Here is a 23766-nt window from a genome sequence, read left to right on the forward strand (position 1 = left end):
TAGATGCCCAGTTGTGTCCAAATGTTCTCAAAAGTCATACTGCAACCCTCAATCAGAGCGGGAAAATGACACCACAAAAACATAATTAAACTCTCCAAATGCATTTTGTGGACGACTGACACAAGTTGAACACCGTTTTATTCATTATAAATCAATGCATTTTATATAAAAAGGGCAAAGGGATCTGAAATGAAACCATTGTAAATGTAAACCTCACAAGAATGGCACCACCTGACCTAGTTACAGACACTCAATGAGCCAATACACCTGGTTAACAATCCACTGTCACCAAAAGGCCTGGGCTATGTCTAACTTCATTCAACAGTTGTGAATGGTTTAGAACCGAGTGCTGCAGACATAAATGCATGAGAGCATTACAAGCATGGCAACTAGGAGGACTATTGTGTTTTGTGCACTTAACACAACGGTCACTAGCAGCCAACACACATTCTTGACATGCTCACAAAACTAGAGTGAATAGCTGTCCAATGGTGTAAGATTGTTGAGAACTTGGTAAGGTAAACGAGACAAAAGCTTTGTGTAACGCCCCAACGTAACAGTCCTGAATGTAGCCCAGGTACAGCCACCTTCTGTTTGCACAAGACCAGGGCCAACCCGTAAAACCTACCTACCCTAGGGTATTCACAGATCTGAAAGAACTAGATGTGATAGCTATAGGCATAAGTCCACAGGCCAAAACCATATCGCTTAGATGCGTCCAATCATTTGGGATCTGTGAACACTAAAAGAGTCAAGGGCTAGGGACCAAAATAGAACCAAGCCCTGGTTGTTAGTTAGAATAAGCTAAGACACTATTGCAGTCTAGAGCACTCAAAGAGCAGAACAGAGCATAAAAGAGTGGGATCGTTTTCGAAGAAATCAACTTGACATTTGAAAGGACTTATTGGTACAGTGCATTCAGAAAGTATTCAGACCTTCACTTATTCCACATTTTTCTACGTTACTGCCTTATTTTAAAATTAATTCAATTGTCCCCCCTCATCAATCTACACACAATACCCCATAATGACAAAGCAAAAACAGACATTTTTGCTAATTTATCAAAATTAAACTTTTGTATAAAATGTACATAAGTATTCAGACCCTCTCCTCAGTACTTTGTTGAAGCACCTTCACTGCAGATCCTCTCAAGCTCTTTCAAGTTGGATGGGGAGTGTTGCCGCACAGCTATTTTCAGGTCTCTCCAGAGATGTTCGATCGGTTTCAAGTCCAGGCTCTGGCTGGGCCACTCAAGGACATTCAGAGCCTTTTCCCAAAGCAACTCCTGCATTGTCGTGGTTGTGTCCTTAGGGTCATTGTCTTGTTAGAAGGTGAACCTTCAACCCAATCTGAGGTTCTGAGCGCTCTGGAGCAGGTTTTCATCAAGGATCCCTCTGTACTTCGCTCTGTTCATATTTCCCTTGATCCTGACTAGTCTCCCAGTCCCTGCCGTTTAAAAACATCCCCACAGCGTGATGCTGCCACCACCATGCTTCAATGTAGGGATGGTGCCAGGTTTCCTCCAGACCTGACTCTTGGCATTCAGAGAATCTTGTTTCTCATGGTCAGAGTCCTTTAAGTACCTTTTGGCAAACTGCAAGCGGGCTGTCATGTGCCTTTTACCCGAGGAGTGGCTTCCGTCTGGCCACTCTACCATAAAGGCCTGATTGGTGGAGTGCTGCAGAGATGGAACAACCTTCCAGAAGGACAACCATCTCCACAGAGGAAGTCTGGAGCTCTGTCAGAGTACCATCGGGTTATTGGTCACTTCCCTGATCAAGGCCCTTCTCCCCTGATTGCTCAGTATGGCCAGGCGGCCAGCTCTAGGAAGAGTCTTGGTGGTTCCAAACTTCTTCCATGTAAGAATGATAGAGGCTACTGTGTTCTTGGGGACCTTCAATGCGGGATAACATTTTTGGTACCCTTCCCCAGATCTGTGCCTTGACACAAACCTGTCTCGGAGCTCTATGGAAAATTCCCTCGACCTCATGGCTTGGTTTTTGCTCTGACATGCACTGTCAACTGTGGGACATTACATAGACAGGTGTGTGCCTTTCCAAATCATGTCCAATCAATTGAATTTATCACAGGTGGACTCCAAGTTGTAGAAACATCTCAAGGATGATCAATGGAAACAGGATGCAGCTGAGCTCAATTTCGAGTCTCATAGCAAAGGGTCTGAATACTTATGTAAATAAGGCATTTGTTTATTTGTAATCAAATTGCTAAAATTCCTACGTTTTTTGATTTGTCATCATGAGGAAAAAAAGGAAGTTAATCCATTTTAGAATAAGGCAAAATGTAACAAAATGTGGAAAAAGTGAAGGGGTCTGAATACTTCCTGAATGCACTGTATATACCCTAAACACTTTTTAATTTAGATAAATAAAATAGAAATTCTAGGAAGTAATTGGTATTGTCACTGGCAAATAAATGTTTACTTTAGGACATTACTCAGTCTTAGGACATTATGCACACTCGAGTACGACCACATCTTTGAACAAATCATGGTTGGCCATCACAACGACAGGCAATAGATAGATAGGTCAAGAATATAACCCTTTAAATAGTCCACATTTCAAAAGGCAACCCAATTCATCCACACTCAAATATTGTTCCAAAATAAATAAATAAAAAATCAAGTTGGTTTCACTGACCCCAACAAGTAAAGCTCAGGCTCTGGTAATAAGATGTTTGCGGACAACTAGATTTCCCTTAATGTAATATGACAATTGAATAGGCCTGCGTCTTTGGGTGAGAGGTCAAATCACCAGTGTTTCCAGGTCAATGTAAGCTGTAAAAATATAAGACTTGGGAAGGGGCATGGCTTTCTGGCACCTGGCTTTTAAAGCAACCTTATATACTGAGCTTTCTTTGAGTTTAGCGAGGGTGGGGAAAGATTAAAATGGACCACATGTCCAAATTACCAAAAACACACATTAAAGAAAAATAAAATAAAACAAATAACTTAAATAGAAGTGCTAAAACAACAGTTATTTGAGCCCTTTCATTAACCAGAAATAAAGCAGGGTGTAAGCGAATCCCAGCCCACCCCAACAGAAAAGGAGAGAGGGGAATAACAGTAATGGTAATACCAATTTGTCATCCAATGATTCACAGATGTACAGTTCACTTGTAGGTCAGACTCCACCCACCCCAACCTCCCTTCCCAGAATTCTATAGTCCTGTAGTCAGTGCCCCCCCCAGGTCTGTGAGCCCCGTCCGCCCTCTGTTTCAAGTCTGTCTGTGCTGGAGGGAGAGCTCTCATCAATCTCAGTGCATCCCCTGTCCTCCTCCTCTGCCCTCTTTAACTGCTCTTCCTTCCTCCTGCGCTCCATCTCCCACTCTACAAAGGTGTCAAAGAGGCTTGGCCAGGCCTCGTCCTCGCTGTAGTTGCTCAGGTCCGGCCCGATGGCCTGCGTGAAGTTGAGGAACATGTTCCAGGTGTCCCGCGAGATGCCCCGCACACCTGACGGGTTCTCGCCCAGGAAGTCCAGCCAGTGCTCGAGGATGGCTGGCGTGTCCTGCGTGAAGACCAGGCGCCACAGCGCGATGGCGATGTCACGCTGCAGCGAGCGCTGGCCTTCCTCAGCGTCCAGGCCAAACTGGAAGGTGAAGCGGTACAGCTCCTTGAAGTTCTCCTCGCCCTGCGCCTCCATCAGCATGAAGGGGAACCGGGAGCAGATGCCCTCGAGACTGTCCGCCTTGATCGCCCTGCATCCGTCTACAAACTCCTTCCTATAGACAGGCGGAGAAAAACAGGACTGCGTTATAGACCATGACACAAGGTTACTATAAACAAAAAAATGAATCATGAAAAAACAATTTAGACAACTTAAATAAAATAATTAACAACAAACTATATTTGACTCCAAAACTAAATCAAATCATCATGAATTGTTTAGTTTTATTATAAACTTGTTGTTTACTTTTATTGTAAACTTTGGCAAAATAAATCTAACAGGGTTTTCAAGAGATTCAACCTACAGAATCGGGCTGGTAAATGCTGCCAGAAGATGGTGTTGTTTCAAATAGGTCTACTTAGTGCGTCACTATCACTAGCTAACAGGGGGGGGAAAATTGCCTAAGTAGCTAACTTGATTCTTCTTACATGTACTACTAAAGTTAAAAAGCATTGGGTTGGTGTAAGCATGGGTGAGAGTTTGCTTCCACCATATGTTTTGCACCAGTCTTGGCGCTATTCCTTTTGAATCCAAGTCACATTGAGATTTACTTTATCATTTCAACCTAACCCATGACCTGACTGATCACCTTTTGTATTACTGCCTTCTCTGTGGTATTTGTATTGATTAAGGATTAAGGATCCCCATTAGCTGACAAGGCAGCAGCTACTCTTCCTGGGGTCCAGCAACATAAAGGCAGTTATATACCCTCAGTCCACTACTCTCCTACCACATATCTAGAATACAAAATCCATGTGTACGTGTGTGTCTTATCAGGTATATGTGTGTCTGTCTCTTCACAGTCCTCGCTGTTCCATAAGGAGTATTTTTATCCGTTTTTTATTTTATCCGATTCTATTGCTTGCATCAGTTACCTGATGTGGAATAGAGTTCCATGAAGCCATGGGGTAACATCCCAGAAAACACAACAAAAAACTCTTGACACAAATGGTTCCGAGCCTCCACACATGCTTTCTGTCCAACACTAAAACTATAACTGCAACTAAATAATATAAAAACTATATAGAAATATTTTTGCTAAATAAAACTAGCAAATCAGGTCTGAAAACTAACAAACTAAACTTTAATAGAAATACAACTAATATAAAAACACAAAACTTTAATAACCTTGCTGCAACATAATGTCAACCTTTGAATCAGGCAATAAGCCTTAAATAAGCCGTATGGAGAAAAACCTGTCAGTGACAACCTGGGGCAATTTCAAGTCAATAAGCACAGTTGAGAAACTCTTACCACCAAACTCTGATAAATCATCACCTAGGCCTCAACATAAACAAGTCAGGTAAAGTATGCAAGGAAATAACTGTGCCTTCTTGGTCTCTCAACTCTTTATGATAACGTGTAGCAGGCCCGGACACTTTACAGTACAGGGAGAGAAAGGGCGAGATGCCACCTGAGATTAACTTGACCACATCCTGTCACCCTGCCATATAGTGCTTCTGTCGCTTCAGCACATGACACCCTGGCCAGATATGTCCTCTGATATGCCTTGTTTTTCGATCCCATTTTATACTGCAGACATTAAATCAGACCTGGTGTGAACAGCAAAGCAACAGTAAAACTTTCTACGTTTCTGGCTCTAGGTAGCTCAGATGAGAATTTTTTTTTATATGTAAAATGATAGTAATAGGTCAAATTTTCAGACTAGGTACAACATTATGACAATTGATGAGACAAAATCATCTGAGGAATAGACAATCAGAAAGACACACTGTCCACTCATTACAGAGTGCAGTGTCAGAGCCAGAGCCAGAGACTGATTCTATTTGTTCCCCCTACCTGTCAACTATAAAGTGTGAGCTACAGAGCTGCTGAAACGAGTGGGGGGGGTGGAGTGGGGTGGCCAGCCAGAACAATGTCAATTGAAACACTGCACAGTAAGAGGAAACTAGCCTAAAACAGACAGTGCAGGGTAGCAGTAGACATTTTGAATTTGATCAGAGTTCAAGCATCAGACATTATGAGCTAATATGGTCTCTTTTGGACCAATACTTGACTTGAATCTTCTCAGAACATATTCTCCAAATATCAGGCAACAACACATTGATGTAGCGTTTTCTTTGTCTTATCTCTACCCCTTCCCATTCACAACCCATCTCTAACCTTGTAAACTTGCACATGGTGGCCGCCTGAAACTTCCAAGCGAGGACCAGCACACGGAACTCGGCGGGGTCCACGTACAGGTCATTGCAGAACCTCTCCATGCCCTCCTCCAAGATAGACTCCTCCTGCGGGTCCTTGTAGCAGCAGAAAAGCTCCTCGATGCGCAGCAAGGACGGCCCCTCCCTGTCTGCCACCGAGCGCTCCTCATTCCTCAGGTCCCCCATCATGGCCGATGTGGGGATCACTGTGGTCTCCACGGTAACCTCCAAGGCATTCTTGGTGCCATTGAACATGAGCTCACTGGAGGCCTTGCTGCTCAGGCCACTGGGCTCCTCCTTGTGCCCTCCTCCCCCACTGCCTCCCGTGCCCCCGCATTTCTTGTGGTGGGACTTGGACCCAGGCTCCTTGTCGCCACTCTTGCTGCCAAGCGAGGACGATGGGTTCTTACACTTGGTGACACACTGGCCCATGTCGCTCTCTTTGGTCCTCACGGTCTGTCCTCCCCTCCTTCAGGCCCTGCCTGCCCCACCTAGACACCTCTGCTCTGGCCTGATGAGACGTCTCAACATGCCCTTGGGCCCTGAGACAGAGGAGGAGTCCAACAGTCACACAGAGTCAACAATAACAGTGACAATGAATCACTGGATCAACAAAGCTGTGAGTCACAAAGGGTCAAAAGCCACAACACTGATGTAATAATTACTAGAGAAAAAAACCACTAAATGCTCAAGTTAGAAAAACATATGAAGATCATACAGTAGGCTACATCACCACCAACGAAGAAGGGTGGAGTGCCTGGCAGCTTTTTGAAGCCTGGCCCTGGTACCATAGAAGCTGGTACCATGGAGAGGAGGGGGGTCCAAATCAAACTGGAGGGCTGTATAAGTACGAAACACTTATAGAGAGGAGCCTTATACAGCATGGGTTATCATAGAAACCGACTAAAATACTTAGAGACAAGATGTTTTTAACCATAGAAACCACAAGATAAAACAATTAGAAGTGGTCCGGCTCATTCATACTACTAGCCTACACAATACCCTACCACAATAGTTGAGAGGTAGAGCAAGAAATGGGTTAGTGCTGATAAATACTTACAGACACTTCCTCAGAATGCATTGACCACTCTAGATGAAGGTGTCATCTTATTCTGCTCCATTGTAGTGACCTTGACATCCGCAATGCTGAATGACACACACCATCTTGTCACCATAAGCATAATGTCATACAGGGGTGTTGTTCTCCCACATGTAGATTCAGTTTGTTTACTTGCTGTGAATTTGTAATTTGAGATCGAGAAAGCAGTCAGTTACTACGTAGCAGGGTATTCCCACAGCAAACTATAGCAACAAATATGACTAAGCTTTCTCCTTTGTGAGAGCTTTTAATTATATACATTTGAAATATTCCGAGACTCATGAGAAATTCATGATAGCTTCCAGCTGTCGCAAGATTCATATGCCACCTAGCAATGTCTCATGATTTGATGATGAAACACTTAGCTACAAGAGAACCGCCCCTGATCACATTTAGCTATTGAAACTATTCCTGAGGAATGGAACTTCCGATCTAGTTCCCCGTGGACATGTACAGGTAAAACACCTCCTGGAAAGCTTGCAGTGCTTTCAATCATGTTCACCCCATTCTATTATGGCAAATGGAGGTTATTGTTTTAGCTAGCTGAATAGGAACACATCTACCATTTCAATACTGAGGGGAATATCTAGTTAACATAACTATTTAGCTAGCAACCCATTTATCAAAATAACACTGCCAGAAAGAATCTAAACTAGCTTGTCTAGCTAACGTTAACTCATCTGAATGCGGCGTCGTCTAGTTGCGTCTTAGTTTGACCAACTAACAACATGCTGACCTAATCAACATGACTGTCTAACAACTTCAGTAGCTAAATTCCCTGACAAAATAAAGCCTCGTTCGTGGCTTGCTATACTTCGCCATCATCATACCCTAACTAGTGGCTGTCTAACTAGCACGTCATCATGTAGCTGGAGCGCTAACTTTACAGATAACGTTAGCTAGCTAGCATGCCATAGATATAAACTTGTTTAGATAGTGAACAACAAACGTACCTTTTAAAGAGAAATGATTGTCTAGAAAATCGCGTACATCACTCCAATAACATTAGCTAGTAAAACAAAACGTCAGCTTGCTAGTTTAGGACACGACACAAATAAACATCCCCACATAGCTAAAAAGCTAGCCAGCTAACGTTAGCTAGTCAGCATCATAAACAAAACCGAGCGTTTCAGTTGACTTTTGCCTGATAAGAACGCACCTGGTTTGCAAATAACCGTCCTAAACGACTGACTTCTACTTTAAATTGACTGCTAAATCAAACAACTCAGATGAACCAGTACGAAAGGCTTACAGTTTCTTTGTGTTTCGCCTTTTTGTGGACATTAAGGGAATTTTCCCTGCATCACTTCCTCCCCGCAGAGCACCCCACCAGCGAGACGTCTAGAAAGCTATGATAACCACTGATCTACATGGATAAGGATGGGCTCCCCTGTTTAGATTTTGTTAAACATTGAAGTGGCTGGCAAAAATTCAAACGAACAGGAATCAACATTGTGTAATATTAGGTGAAATCTTCCTCTTTGGGTTTGAACTCGAAGGGCTTTGAAAAGCTCCCGAGTGGCGCAGCGGTCTCAGACACTACATGTTTGTGATAGAGGCGTCACTACAGACCCTGGTTCGATTCCAGGCTGTATCATAACCGGCCGTGATTGGGAGTCCCATAGGGCGGCGCACAATTGGCCCAGCGTCCTCCGGGTTTGGCCGTCATTGTAAATACGAATGTTTACTTGCCTAGTCAAATACAGGTTAAATAAAAAATGAAATTGTTTCGTAGCGACTTTGCAACACACTGATTGCTGCGAACACTTGAATCAAATTACGTCAGTGTAATCGTCATATCTATGCGACATGTTGCGTAAAAAGCTCACAGCACAGCAGGTAGGTCAAGTCATTCATAATACGACTTTTCTGCAAGTCAGCGTTAGGAATTCATGTTATTGTAATGTTGACATACACCGTTAGATATTCCTGTCCTAGATGTTCCAATTACATTAAAGATAAGCATGTCATCATTAGCCAGGTATATTGGCTTGTCACCCTGCTAGCTCTTTTTTTAAATACATTTTTTTATGTAGAAAAAACAGTACACATACAAGAAGTATACAAATAGATCATGATAATATATGCTAGGGGGTACAACAAATGACATATTATACAAAAACCTTAAAAGAAACACACATATTGATTGTTTTAACAGCTTTCTAAGAAGAATGTTGAATAGTCTGCTCGAATGTACTGCTCGAATTCCTTATAGAAACACGGAAGTGTTTTTTTTATTAGTGAATTTACATTTATGAATATGACATTTTGCCATTAGCACAATTAGATTTATGAGATACATTTTTTTTTTAAATCCTTATTATGGTTAAGGAAACCGAGCAGCACATTCACCCATAAAAAAGTCACCCTGCTTGCTCACGTTAGCTAATCAAAATTAAATCTACTTATACACTTTTCTGAAAATCAGTTCATTTAATTCTAGTGTACATACGATCAATGTCACCAGGGATGGGCTGTATGTAAGGACTGTACTAAGCTGATAGCTATCTAGTGATTCTAGTCTCTGCTACAATGAAAATAAAAATGTTCCGATGTTATATTGCCACCTAGTGGTTTATTTAAACATGCGCGTACATGTATTATTTTCCCACACTTTCCAGCAGTAAACCAACTTCTGTTTCAGTAATAATTCAAAGCAGTTAACCCACGGCCATATATATATATATATTTTTTCAACTATCCAATTATGTTTGATCACTGGTTATATTTCAAACAGGGTCCCAGTCTGACTCCCTGCATATATTGTTTATATTCCCTGCTTTGTATTGATTTTAGACCAAATGACGTCAGCCACACGTAGTCAGGTCCTGTCACTGTATATGAGGGTATTCCGGATCGCCCGGGGCTGGCAGTCCACACTCCCCCAAGACACTGAGAGCGAGAGACGGTACATTGTCCAGGAGGCCCAGACCCTCTTCAGACAGAACCAACAGGTAAAGATAGTAGGGGTGGGCAATTTACATTATTTGGCTGTTCAAGTGTTTGCATATTTTTTTTTCAAGTACTCGAGTGGAAAAAACTTTTTTTTTTTGTGGAGAACGACCAATAACTGTCCTTCACCATATATCAGGCCGATATAGGCCTTTTCTAGTCCATCCCCTTCTATCGGCTATGCCGATAGTCCCTTTACATAGCAAAACTGCTGCTATACCAGCCACCTCTGGCATAGCAGCACTGCACAATGCTGAGGAATGTCTAACTGGGAAAATCAGCAGTAGTAGTAAGCTTGCTCATTCTCCAACAGGAAGGTGCCCTATTGAGAAATTGATTCATTGAGACAGTGACCAAAATCAAACTCCTGTTGCAAATATTAGTTTAGTTAATTCACTAACAATAAGTCTTGTGTCGACGTGCCCGGACATGCATGCATGCATGCATGCATTAAGCAAGCAAGCTAGCTAACTCAGTCCGATGACTAGCTAAGCAGATAAATGTGACTTGCAGTGGTGGAAAAAGTACCCAATTGTCTTACTTGAGTAAAAGTAAAGATACTTTTATAGAAAATGACTCAAGTAAAAGTCACCCAGTAAAATACTACTTCAGTAAAAGTCTAAAAGTATTTGTTTTTAAATGTACTTGAGTATCAAAAGTAAATGTAATTGCTAAAATATACTTAAGTATCAAAAGTAAAAGTATAAATAATTTCAAATTCCTTATATTAAGCAAACCAGACCGCACGATTTTCTTGTTTTTTAAATTCATGGATAGCCAGGGGCACACTCTGGCACACGTGACAAATAAAGTTTGATTTGCTTCGTTTGTCAATTATGTCTGAGTGTTGAAGATAACAAGTGTAGACTTTAGCGTGAAATACTTACTTACAAGCCCTTAACCAACAGTGCAGTTCAAGAAGATTTAAGAAAATGAACTCAGCAAAAAAAAGAAACGTCCTCTCACTATTAACTGTGTTTATTTTCAGCAAAGTTAACATGTGTAAATATTTGTATGAACATAAGATTCAACAACTGAGACATAAACTGAACAAGTTCCACAGACATTTGACAAACAGAAAGTGAATAATGTGTCCCTGAACAAAGGAGGGGTCAAAATCAAAAGTCACACCAGTCAGTATCTGGTGTGGCCACCAGCTGCATTAAGTACTGCAGTGCATCTCCTCCTCATGGACTGCACCAGATTTGCCAGTTCTTGCTGTGAGATGTTACCTCACTCTTCCACCAAGGCACCTGCAAGTTCCCGGACATTTCTGGGGGGGAATGGCCCTAGCCCTCACCTTCCGATCCAAAAGGTCCCAGGCGTGCTCAATGGGATTGAGATCCGGGCTCTTCGCTGTCCATGGCAGAACACTGACATTCCTGTCTTGCAGGAAATCACGCACAGAACGAGCAGTATGGCTGGTGGCATTGTCATGCTGGAGGGTCATGTCAGGATGAGCCTGCAGGAAGGGTACCACATGAGGGAGGAGGATGTCTTCCCTGTAACGCACAGTGTTGAGATTGCCTGCAATGACAACAGGCTCAGTCCGATGATGCTGTGACACACCGCCCCAGACCACTCTCCACCTCCAAATCGATCACGCTCCAGAGTACAGGCCTCAGTGTAACGCTCATTCCTTTGACGATAAACGTGAATCCGACCATCACCCCTGGTGAGACAGAACTGCGACTCGTCAGTGAAGAGCACCTTTTGCCAGTCCTGTCTGGGGCAGTGACGGTGGGTTTGTGCCCATAGGCGACGTTGTTGCCTGTGATGTCTGGTGAGGACCTGCCAACAGGCCTACAATACCTCAGTTCAGCCTCTCTCAGCCTATTGCAGACAGTCTGAGCACTGATGGAGGGATTGTGCGTTCCTGGTGTAACTCGGGCAGTTGTTGTTGCCATCCTGTACCTGTCCCGCAGGTGTGATGTTTGGATTTACCAACCCTGTGCAGGTGGTGTTGTTACACGTGGTCTGCCACTGCGAGGACGATTAGCTCTCTGTCCTGTCTCCCTGTAGCACTGTCTTAGTTGTCTCACAGTACGGACATTGCAATTTATTGCCCTGGCCACATCTGCAGTCCTCATACCTCCTTGCAGCATGCCTAAGGCACATTCACACAGATGAGCAGGGACCCTGGGTATCTTTCTTTTGGTGTTTTTCAGAGTCAGTAGAAAGGCCTCTTTAGTGTCCTAAGTTTTCATAACTGTGACCTTAATTGCCTACCGTCTGTAAGCTGTTAGTGTCTTAACGACCGTTCCACAGGTGCATGTTCATTAATTGTTTATGGTTCATTGAACAAGCACGGGGAACAGTGTTTAAACACTTTTCAATGAAGATCTGTGAAGTTATTTGGATTTTTACAAATTCTTTGAAAGACAGGGTCCTGAAAAAGGGCCGTTTCTTTACCAAGTAGACTAAAATAAAAAGGTAATAATAACAATAACAAGGCTATATACAGGGGGCACCGGTACTGAGTCAGTGTGTGGGGGTACAGGTTAGTAGAGGTAATTTGTACATGTATGTGGGGGTGAAGTGACTATGCATAGATAATAAACAGCGAGTAGCAGCAGTGTACAAAAGGAAGGGGGGTGTCAATATAAATTGTCCAGTGGCGATTTTATTAATTGTTCAGCAGTCTTATGGCTTGGGTGTAGAAGCTGTTGAGGAGCCTTTTGGTCCTAGACTTGGAGCTCCGGTACCGTTTGCCGTACGATAGCAGAGAAGACAATCTATAACTTGGGTGACTTCAGTCTCTGACAATTTTATGGGTTTTCCTCTGACACCATAAACTATCAAAATAAAGTCACACACTCCATGTATAAACTCCCAGCAATTTAATGGGTATTTACCACTGTTTCGGAATCACTATGCCTTCCTCAGGGTAATGTCATGAATACTTGAACTAGGTTATGTAGACAAACAGTGCAATTAGTGCAACCAATGACAATAGTGAGGGGTGTGTCATAATGATTAAATTAATTAAAATTAATGAATGATACTGTTAAAAAATAGTATATGGCATATTAAATCTACTACGCTATTGTTACCATATAGAAACATAATGGAATATTGTACATCATATTCGCATCAACATACATTGTTTCATTCAATTTCACATCATTTTGTATTTCATTTCATATTTGTTACATGTAATCTTTTGGCTCAACCTTAATGTATAATGAGCATCATCATACAGGGGGGAACATATTAGGTGTACGCTAATAACCTGTTGAAAGAATATATCAATTTATAATACTTGTTCATAAAGGAAAAATGTTGTTCACAAGAAGGGCCTGAGATCAAAGTCACCGCCTATTTTATATAGGTCCTGGATGGCAGGAAGCTTGGCCCCAGTGATGTACTGGGCCGTTCGCACTACTCTCTGTAGCGCCTTACGGTCAGATGCCGAGCAGTTGCCATACCAGGCGGTGATGCACCGGTCAGGATGCTCTCGATGGTGCATCTGTAGAACCTTTTTGAGGATCTGGGGACCCATGCCAAATCTTTTCAATCTCCTGAGGGGGAAATGGTTTTGTCGTGCCCTCTTCATGACTGTCTTGTTATGTTTGAACCATGATAGTTTGTTGGTGATGTGGACACCAAGGAACTTGAAACTCTCGACCCGCTCCACTACAGCCCTGTCGATGTTAATGGGGGCCTGTTCAGCCCGCCTTGTTCTTGAGTCCATGATCAGCTCCTTTGTCTTGCTCACATTGAGGGAGAGGTTGTTGTCCTGGCACCACACTGCCAGTTATCTGACCTCCTCCCTATAGGATGTCTCATCGTTGTCAGTGATCAGGCCTACCACTGTTGTGTCGTCAGCAAAATTAATGATGGTGTTGGAGTCGTGTTTGGCCACGCAGTTGTGGGTGAACAGGGAATACAGGAGGCAAATAAGTAAAAACCCCTGAGGGGCCCCAGTGTTAAGGATCAGCGTGGCAGACGTGTTGTTGCCTACTCTTTCCACCTCTTTCCACGGTTGCAGAGGGAGGTGTTTAGTCCCAGAGTCGTTAGCTTAGTGATGAGCTTCGTGGGCACTATGGTGTTGAACGCTGAGCTGTAGTCAATGAACAGCATTCTCACATAGGTGTTCCGTTTGTCCAGGTGAGAAAGGGCCGTGTGGAGTGCGATTGAGATTGCGTCATCTGTGGCTCTGTCGGGGCTGTTTGCCAATTGGAGTGGGTCTAGGGTGTCCGGTAGGATGCTGTTGGTGTAAGCCATGACCAGCCTTTCAAAGCACTTCATAGCTACTGACTTGAGAGCCACGGGTCGGTAATCATTTAGGCAGGTTACCTTCACTTCCTTGGGCACAGGGACTATGGTGGTCTGCTTGAAACATGTAGGTATTACAGACTCGATCAGGGAGAGGTTGAAAATGTCAGTGAACACAAAGATTTGGTTCACATCGGCTACCGAGAGCATTATCACACAGTCATCCAGAACAGCATGTGTGTTCAGTGAGTCTGCCAGATCAGAGTCAGTATGACCAGGGATGTTCTCTTGATAAGTATGTGAATGGACCATTTTCCTGTCCTGCTATGCATTCAAAATGTAATGAGTACTTTTGGGTGTCAGGGAAAATGTATGGAGTAAAAAGTGCATTATTTTCTTTAGGAATGTAGTAAAGTAAAAGTTGTCAAAAATATAAATATTAAAGTAAAGTACAGATACCCTTATCTTATTAAGTAGTACTTTAAAGTATTTTTACTTAAGTACTTTACACCACTGGTGACCTGTTAGCAAAGATTACGATAACTAACCCTTTTATCTGTAGTGTTAGCTAGCTAGCTATATTGGCTACTGTGCTAGCTAGCTGGCTAGATAAACATTGTGCTAAGATATCAGATAGAAGCTATTAGCCAATGCAGCTAACTAACGTTAGCTGGTTATCATTTTGAACATGCTCCATTTTCGGCAACGAGCCATCTGACTTACGGTGTAACTTTAGCTATTTACTGGTGTGTTTATCTGACCAGCCGCAATCATATCCGTAAATTGACAGTTGATAGTTGGATTAGATGATTGTCGTAATGGGGAAAGGAAGTGTTTTTAAAATGCCTAAATAAAGGTTGACAATAGGTTTAGATATTCCTGCAATATTCCTGCATGTTTATGGACCAAGAAATATGTAGATCAGCGCGTCCACAGTTTAAAAAAAAAAATCACAACAGCTGTGATGGAAACAGGAATTTACGGTACAGTTTTGTAAATGCCGACAGATTATTTGTTCATTTGACATGGATCTTTTTGCGGCGGTAAAATGTGTTATGCAATAAATGGCAGTGGAAAGGCCACGATGCGCAAATATTGATATATGACTTGGAGTCACGTGATGATATGTTGTGTGGCCCTCCCGCTATGATTCGGGAACCATGCAGTTTATTGGGCTACAGATGAAATAAATGATAAGTATACTGAACAAACATATAAACGCAACATGCAACAATTTCAACGATGAAAACTATTTAAACGATGCAACAATTTCAACGAGTTACAGTTCATATTTGGGAATCAGTCAATTTAAATAAATTCATTAGGCCCTAATCTATGGACTTCACAGAAAGCCTTTTGGGCAGATGGATCATTTCTGGTATCTTTTATTTTAGCTCATGAAACATGGGACCAACACTTTACATGTTGCATTTATATTTTTGTTCAGTATAGTTTATTCTGCCTGTTCTTTGAAATTTTCTAAATGGATAAACAATTCCACATTGAACACTGATGAATTACGGCCATTACATCTGTTTGGTGTGCAGGCATATGCTTAATGATTCTGATGAAAATACACTCTGTTTTTCTCAAACTAATGTTTTTGCATATTTTCAGTGTGGAACCTGTCTATATTTAGAGGGGGATTATAGCCTAGGCTAACCAATTCTAAATGGCTCTAGCAGTTCTCAAAGTAGCTTAAGTGGAAAATATACGGGATGCAATTATTACACAACTGCAGCTCTTTGTTGGAAAACATTTTCCTGTTTCAGTCAACCAGTCTATTTTGAATTTGTGATAAAGCTACTGTCATTTGGCAAGGAATGTAGCTAGTGTATCCCATAAATTATATGTTTTTATAGGCATTTATTTCTGTAGGCCTAAGGGAGCATGTTTGCGCACTCGGCACGCATGGTGTGGAGGGAACGGTCGGAACGCAATTGATTGAAGGAGACACAGAGAGGAAAGGGAATTTCGGGAGAAGAACGGTGTGATGCTTGGCTTGTTTCTTTTTTGTTGTGCCCCGCAAATGCACATGTACAAATTGAACACTGGAGTCGAAGCAAATTAACGTTGTCTTCAAGACAAAATGTAACTTGCCGGTTCGGGTAGCCACAAAGCCCATTCCACCAAATAATTTTACAGTATTTTAAAAAAACAAGTGATCTTTGGTTAAAGATCGAGATTTGACGTCCGTTCGAGTACTCTATTATTCATGCCTATCCCTAAAAGATAGACCTAAAGGTTGTCTGGTGTAGCTCAAATTCTTCTTTATCTGTTGTTCTGTGTGTCCCCTTTAGCTGACGGATCATACATCAATAAAGAAGTGCATAGACGAATGTGAGGCAAGGATAGAAATTGGTAAGTGTCAACGACAGCCTGGTTGACATTTTTAATGAATTAATTTACAATGTATCTGGATAATTGACACAATGTTCACACTTAAATGCTTTGGTGTGAGAATGTGACATTTTTCTCCACTCTAATTTGCAGGTCTTCATTACAGGAATCCCTATCCAAGACCTGTAAGTGACAGACATCTAAACCAGAACAAATGTTTCCCTCTCAGGAACTATTGTCATTTCACTATTGTCTAATGTAATGGTTTTATTTTGGTTCTTTAATTGCAGCTCTACCTGCCTATAATGGGACTGGCAACCCAGAAAGGCAGGAAGCTGAAAGCACAGCAGCGCATGAGGAAGCAGGCCAAGCCGGTTTACTTACAGTCACATGACGAAGACAGTTGAGACTAGATTAACTCATGTTGCCAAGGACAGGAAGACCGTCACTGGCTGATCTCAGGAGGAGTTGAGTTCATATGACCACTCAGCTGTAGATGACAAAAGTAATTTATATCCAATGTTCATCACGCACATCAATGTTCATCAAGCACATTTCAATGTGCACTGCAGGATCCAATCCATCATGTCTGTGCAACAGTATACTTTACCAAGTATATTTATGCATGCATTTCCTGACAAAAGCTGTTATGTAAATGTCAGTCTTGTCTGTCCCATAAGATAGTCAGCCAAAAATATGTATGATATTGTTTTGACTGTATTTATTCTTTCAATAAATTGAGTTTTGATAAATGCCACTCCTCTGCATTCATGCTTTCAATAAATAAAAAGTCAGATGAAATCTGTCAGGTAGAAAAATACTCAGATTCCTCAGTACTTTTCCGATACTTTTTAGCCAGTAGTTCTGAAAGTAGCGCTCACGAGACAAAAGTGGTCCCGAAAATGTTGTACTTCACCATCACATCATTGTTCTCTAGCCTCTGTAGCATGCACAAAGAGAATTTGTAGTATTCATGAGCTGTGCACATGCATGGCTTCACCCAACAACCTCGTTGGACAATGCAGTGCCAATCGGACCTTGCGTCCCACTTTAACCTTGCAAGCTCATTGGGCATTATTCCACCTGTAAATCAACATTGTCTGTCATGCTTGGTCCTGGATAATTCCCTTTGTTGTACAGACTGGTACAGTAATCAAGCGATTGTGAAAATGTCATTTTTATACAATGGAAAAGTTATAACCTACTTACTATATGTTTGCATCAAATGACCTATCCTTTAAAGTCATGTAATGATTACAGTGCCTTCAGAAAGTATTCACACCCCTTAACTTTTTCCACATTTTGTTGTGTTACAGCCTGAATTTAAAATGGATTAAATTGAGATGTTGTCACTAAACACAATACCCCAAAATGTCAAATTGGAATGATGTTTTTTGACATTTTTACAAATGAATTAAAAATGAAAAGCTGAAATGCCTTGAGTCTAAGTATTCAACCCCTTTGTTAATGGCAAGCTTAAATAAGTCAAGCAGTAAACATTTGCTGAACAAGTCAAAAGTTGCATGGACTCACCTCTGTATGCAATAATAGTGTTTAACATGATTTTTGAATGACTACCTCATCTCTGTACCCCACACACAATCGTCTGTAAGGTCCCTCAGTCAAGCAGTCAATTTCAAACACCGATTCAACCACAAAGACTAAGGAGGTTTTCCAATGCCTTGCAAACAAGTTGCACCTATTGGTAGATGGGTAAATGTGAATAAAGTCAAGGGGTATGAATACTTTCTGAAGGCACTGTATATACAGGTCTAGTATTTGCCTACATGATGATTGATGATCGCTCCATTCATGAAAATGGATCGCTACTACAGACAGTGAGTCACGTGGCCGTGACTTGCTATATAAAGCAGCCATTCAGTTACTGTTCGATTGGACGTTAGAATTGTCAAAACGAGTGACCTAAGCGGCTTTGAGCGTGATATGATCGTCGGTGCTTGGTATCCAGTATCTCAAAAACGGCCCCCCTTCTGGGCTTTTCGATTTTAAAATAGCTTTTCGGTGAAAGCACATTTTGCAATATTCTGAGTAGATAGCCCGGCCATCACAGGCTAGCTATTTTGACACCCACCCCTCCCCCCCCTCCTCCCTCTCTGCGGATGACTTCGTCAACCATTTTGAAAAGAAGGTTGACGATATCCGATCCTCGTTTGCTAAGTCAAACAACACCGCTGGTCCTGCTCACACTGCCCTACCCTGTGCTTTGACCTCTTTCTCCCCTCTCTCTCCAGATGAAATCTCGCGTCTTGTGACGGCCGGCCGCCCAACAACCTGCCCACTTGACCCTATCCCCTCCTCTCTTCTCCAGACCATTTCCGGAGACCTTCTCCCCTTCCTCACCTCGCTCATCAACTCATCCTTGACCGCTGGCTACGTCCCTTCCGTCTTCAAGAGAGCGAGAGTTGCACCCCTTCTGAAAAAACCTACACTCGATCCCTCCGATGTCAACAACTACAGACCAGTATCCCTTCTTTCTTTTCACTCCAAAACTCTTGAACGTGCCGTCCTTGGCCAGCTCTCCTGCTATCTCTCTCAGAATGACCTTCTTGATCCTAATCAGTCAGGTTTCAAGACTGGGCATTCAACTGAGACTGCTCTTCTCTGTGTCACGGAGGCTCTCCGCACTGCTAAAGCTAACTCTCTCTCCTCTGCTCTCATCCTTCTAGACCTATCTGCTGCCTTTGATACTGTGAACCATCAGATCCTCCTCTCCACCCTCTCCGAGTTGGGCATCTCCGGCGCGGCCCACGCTTGGATTGCGTCCTACCTGACAGGTCGCTCCTACCAGGTGGCGTGGCGAGAATCTGTCTCCGCACCATGCGCTCTCACCACTGGTGTCCCCCAGGGCTCTGTTCTAGGCCCTCTCCTATTCTCGCTATACACCAAGTCACTTGGCTCTGTCATATCTTCACATGGTCTCTCCTATCATTGCTATGCAGACGACACACAATTAATCTTCTCCTTTCCCCCTTCTGATAACCAGGCGGCGAATCGCATCTCTGCATGTCTGTCAGACATATCAGTGTGGATGACGGATCACCACCTCAAGCTGAACCTCGGCAAGACGGAGCTGCTCTTCCTCCCGGGGAAGGACTGCCCGTTCCATGATCTCGCCATCACGGTTGACAACTCCCTTGTGTCCTCCTCCCAGAGTGCTAAGAACCTTGGCGTGATCCTGGACAACACCCTGTCATTCTCCACTAACATCAAGGCGGTGACCCGATCCTGTAGGTTCATGCTCTACAACATTCGCAGAGTACGACCCTGCCTCACACAGGAAGCGGCGCAGGTCCTAATCCAGGCACTTGTCATCTCCCGTCTGGATTACTGCAACTCGCTGTTGGCTGTGCCATTAAACCCCTACAACTCATCCAGAATGCCGCAGCCCGTCTGGTGTTCAACCTTCCCAAGTTCTCTCACGTCACCCCGCTCCTCTGCTTTCCCCACTGGCTTCCAGTTGAAGCTCGCATCTGCTACAAGACCATGGTGATTGCCTACGGAGCTGTGAAGGGAACGGCACCTCCATACCTTCAGGCTCTGATCAGGCCCTACACCCAAACAAGGGCACTGCGTTCATCCACCTCTGGCCTGCTGGCCCCCCTACCTCTGAGGAAGCCACAGTTCCCGCCTCAGCCCAGTCAAAACCCCACCTCTTTAAGGAATACCTAGGATAGGATAAAGTAATCCTTCTAACCCCCCCCCCCCCCCTTAAAAGATTTGATGCACTATTGTAAAGTGGTTGTTCCACTAGATATCATAAGGTGAATGCACCAATTTGTAAGTCGCTCTGGATAAGAGCGTCTGCTAAATGACTTAAATGTAATGTAAATGAAAAGGATTTGCCAGTAGATAGTCGACTTGATTCATGATGATTGGCTGCTAGCTTGCTTGCTAAGATTTTGAAAGTGTGATGTTGACGATCAGTCCAATCAAAGCTACTGTAGATATAACGTGATTTGACCATTTTATCTACGGCCAATGACCTTGAGCCTTCTTGGATGGGCACTTCGAATGTAACTCTATGGCAGCACCCAAAGGGCTTGAATTTTCAGTCGATTTTTCTGTGATGTAGTGTCCCCATGAGTGACAGAACACTGAGCCAATCACGACACAGCTAGAGAACATTACCATGTTAGTCTTCTTCTAAAATGGATGAAATATTTTCTTCTCTCACATCAATCTACACACAATACCACATAATGACAAAGCAAAAACAAGTTTGTACATTTTTTTGCAAATGTATAAACATAAAATAACTGAAATATCACATTTACCTAAGCATTCAGACCCTTTACTCAGTACTTTGTTGAAGCACCTTTGGCAGGGATTACAGCCTCAAGTCTACTTGGGTATGACGCTACAAGCTTGGCACACCTGTATTTGGGGAGTTTCTCCCATTCGTCAGTGCAGATCAGTGGAGGCTGGTGACTTGAAAAAATGAGGAGGATGGGAGACCCACAGTATAGTCGCGGAATTCACAGAGACCAAAGTGTGTTCCAAAAATTGTCAAAGACTAATTATTTTTACCTAAAGCATTTAATAAAGACATTTATATTTATATTATTGGGAATGGGAATGATAGGGCTACTTACACAGTGTTGGAAAGGGATCACAGCAGTGATTGAATGAGGGTGCATGAGTTGAGGTGTTCAGAGGCTTGACCAGTGCAGGACAGGATTTGACTGGGAAGACAAAAAACAATAACACTCTACACAGTTAGACAAAAGAGCTAAGAATGAGTTAGTCCAAGCAAGGAGTAAAATCATTGATTTGTAATAATGTGATTGTGTATGTGATTGACTCTACATGCAGCAATGAGACAAAATTGATTGAGTACCCCTCAGTGCTTCCCCTCAGGGAAACATTAAATGTGCCAGTGGATGAGCGGGCACATGAGACGTCGTGGCTTCAGTTCATGTCAGGAGAAAGTTGACAATAGTAATGGAGTGGAGTGGTCATCACCTCTTAATCAGGGAACATGAGGGGACTTAGCTGTAAATACAAATAGCAGATACATTCCATTACAGTCGCGCTATCAAACAGTCATGTAGGTTTGGACAATGAGTTTCTCTATGAAGTTAAACTCAGACATCACAAAATTCATGAAGCCAAACACAGACTGCGGATCTCGCCCACTTGACACATCAAAGTAGCCCAAGAAACGTTCCTGAATAAAGCCCTGATCATCCACATACCTGACGGTAACTGACAACTGCAAGTAGATTGGTGGCACCAGAGCGGTGGGGCAATTTTTACCCCCTAGGGCCTGGAGTTTTTCCTTATATGCTAACCTAACTAGGAAAACTCTGGACCCTATAAGGTATGACAGTGATTAATCTGTTATGAAAAGGTTTTATATGGGACCCGTTTTTTTAAGGGCCCCGGGGGGATAAAAACCCTGTCAAACTGCAGCTAGCTTATATTTTTTCATATAAATTATATTTAGACTAGATTAGGAGGGGGATTTCCTCTATCCAGACACATAGACAACAACTGATAGACAATAGACTCACAGGGCTGAGCTTGCTTTATTCATGTTTAGGTCTGTCATCACTATTATGTTGATTGATTCATTCCAGTTACTAATTTTTGATTGAAAATGTATATGCAGCCTAGCCAGCCCAGTTTTGAATATAAACCAAATTTGATCACATTCACATTTTCTCCTAACACCCAAATGGACTATAAATACATAGCGTTACCAATTAGTTTGCCCTGACCAGATGGACAGGGCACATAGGCTGTATGCAGCTGCTCTTATTAGTAGCCTACAGTTGACCAGATGGACAGGGCGCATAGGCTGTATGCAGCTGCTCTTATTAGTAGCCTACAGTTGATCAGACTGAAAAATAGTCTTGTTTTCATCCCATACAGCATGTCAGATTTCTAATGTTAAGGTGTAGCCTAGGCTGCTGCAACATTCATGTCACAAGTTTTTGCTTGTGTCTGTCTGGAGTGATTATGTGTTATCATCTTTACTCAATAAATACCAGAGGAAAGTGCAAAGCCTACTTGAGTGCACGCAAAAATGATCAACCTCTTTCTTTAATCTAACTTTTAATGAATGATGCGATGGAAGCTATCAAATTATCAGAATTGTTTTCGACATCCTAGAAAAGATGTTCAGCATGTAAAGCATCATAACGTGCAATTACAGGTGGCATGATGCTAGGCTCCCTGTGAACCAGCTATATATTTGCCGGGGGGAAACTACCTGCCCTCCTGGACACCTACACCACCCGATGTCACAGGAAGGCCAAAAAGATCATCAAGGACAAGAACCACCCGAGCCACTGCCTGTTCACTCTGCTATCATCTAGAAGGTGAGGTCGGTACAGGTGCATCAAAGTAGAGACCGAGAGACTGAAAAACAGGACCTCCAGCACCCTTACTGCCCACGGCTGTGCATGTATGTATCATTGCATTATAACCATGGTTATGGCCAGTTCATGACAAAGCTAGTGGTGAGTCAACCAAGTCGGAAGTGATGCAGAAGTGCGACATCAGCATATGTGGTGAATGAGAAGCATCCAATGCAAAAAAAACATATCTCTAAAACCAGATATTGCTTAAACTGATGTATTTTGAAGGGGATTTTTTTATTATGCTAATTAGATTTCAGCTGGGCTGCGGAAATCGACTCCAAGGGTTAAACCTTTTTACCACAGATGAATCACGTCATACCATATAAGGTCCGGAGTTTACCTGGGTTGGTTACCAGATCAGGAAATACTACAGGCCCCAGAATTTTGTTTCTGCCACACCACTCTGGGACCTGTAGTGCCACATCTGCCCCCAGGTACTTGTAGCCGTACTTGACAGTGGTGGTGATCATACGCAGGCACCCATCTCCGTCCTCCCAGAAGGACCTCAGCTGACTAATCCAGGAGAAGTCATTCAGGGAGGAGATACGGTCCTCAGCAAGTTTAGCTACCATGTCCTGAGCTGGGAGAGAGAGGAGAGAGTGTGTGAGTGAGAATAATTAGTGTGTGAGAGATTTGGCACCGACTTCCTCTGGGCTGAACTCAATCTGTTCACGAAAGAAGAACAACAAGAACTAGAAGAAGAACAACAACTAATAAAGAGGAAAAGGTCTCTAGCTAGGTTTCCATCCAATTGGCAACAGATTTTCAGTGTCTAGTTTGAGAAACAGACGCCTCACAAGTCCTCAACTGGCAGCTTCATTAAAAGGTACCCCTAAAACAACAGTCTCAACGTCAACAATGAAGAGGCAACTCCGGGATGCTGGCCTTCTAGGCAGAGTTCCTCTGTCCAGTGTCTGTGTTCTTTT

At 42.8% G+C, this 23766-nt stretch overlaps 2 protein-coding genes across 12 annotated transcripts; one reads left to right on the plus strand and one right to left on the minus strand.

The window, feature by feature from the left end:
- Positions 1 to 120: 120 nt before the first annotated feature.
- Positions 121 to 8437, minus strand: LOC106578283 (DCN1-like protein 3). Of its 10 annotated transcripts, none has more exons than XM_045701980.2 (5): positions 8197 to 8437; positions 6906 to 6991; positions 6564 to 6684; positions 5808 to 6387; positions 121 to 3738 (listed from the first exon to the last, which is right to left on the minus strand). In XM_045701980.2, exons 4-5 carry the CDS (start codon positions 6275 to 6277, stop codon positions 3192 to 3194), a joined length of 1017 nt encoding a protein of 338 aa, XP_045557936.1. In that variant the 5' UTR covers positions 6278 to 6387; positions 6564 to 6684; positions 6906 to 6991; positions 8197 to 8437; the 3' UTR covers positions 121 to 3191. The 10 variants fall into 10 exon arrangements, with proteins under 10 accessions (XP_045557936.1, XP_045557935.1, XP_045557931.1 ...); XM_045701979.2 differs by having other exon boundaries at positions 6906 to 7079; XM_045701975.2 differs by having other exon boundaries at positions 7898 to 8437.
- LOC100195572 (LYR motif containing 1) lies at positions 7329 to 17211 on the plus strand. 2 transcript variants are annotated; one of them, XM_014156896.3, is made up of 5 exons: positions 7329 to 7400; positions 9741 to 9898; positions 16415 to 16475; positions 16608 to 16639; positions 16745 to 17211. In XM_014156896.3, the coding sequence occupies exons 2-5, from the start codon at positions 9746 to 9748 to the stop codon at positions 16859 to 16861; spliced, it is 363 nt and encodes a 120-aa protein (XP_014012371.1). In that variant the 5' UTR covers positions 7329 to 7400; positions 9741 to 9745; the 3' UTR covers positions 16862 to 17211. The 2 variants fall into 2 exon arrangements, with proteins under 2 accessions (XP_014012371.1, NP_001134073.1); NM_001140601.2 differs by lacking the exon at positions 7329 to 7400 and adding an exon at positions 8741 to 8783 and having other exon boundaries at positions 16745 to 17202.
- The last annotated feature ends 6555 nt before the right edge of the window (positions 17212 to 23766 follow it).

This window comes from Salmo salar, chromosome 19 (assembly GCF_965601325.2).
Source record: "Salmo salar chromosome 19, fSalSal1, whole genome shotgun sequence".
NCBI lineage: Eukaryota > Metazoa > Chordata > Actinopteri > Salmoniformes > Salmonidae > Salmo > Salmo salar.

What these genes read in the sequence shown, in the direction of transcription:
- LOC106578283 (XM_045701977.2), bottom strand. Translation starts at nt 6,277, where the DNA reads ATGGGCCAGTGTGTCACCAAGTGTAAGAACCCATCGTCCTCGCTTGGC. An exon ending in ACCATGTGCAAGTTTACAAG is followed by an intron (nt 3,739 to 5,807) that starts GTTAGAGATGGG and finishes GCCTGTCTATAG; the next exon opens with GAAGGAGTTTGTAGACGGAT.
- LOC100195572 (XM_014156896.3), top strand. Translation starts at nt 9,746, where the DNA reads ATGACGTCAGCCACACGTAGTCAGGTCCTGTCACTGTATATGAGGGTA. An exon ending in TCTTCAGACAGAACCAACAG is followed by an intron (nt 9,899 to 16,414) that starts GTAAAGATAGTA and finishes TGTCCCCTTTAG; the next exon opens with CTGACGGATCATACATCAAT. An exon ending in TGAGGCAAGGATAGAAATTG is followed by an intron (nt 16,476 to 16,607) that starts GTAAGTGTCAAC and finishes TCTAATTTGCAG; the next exon opens with GTCTTCATTACAGGAATCCC.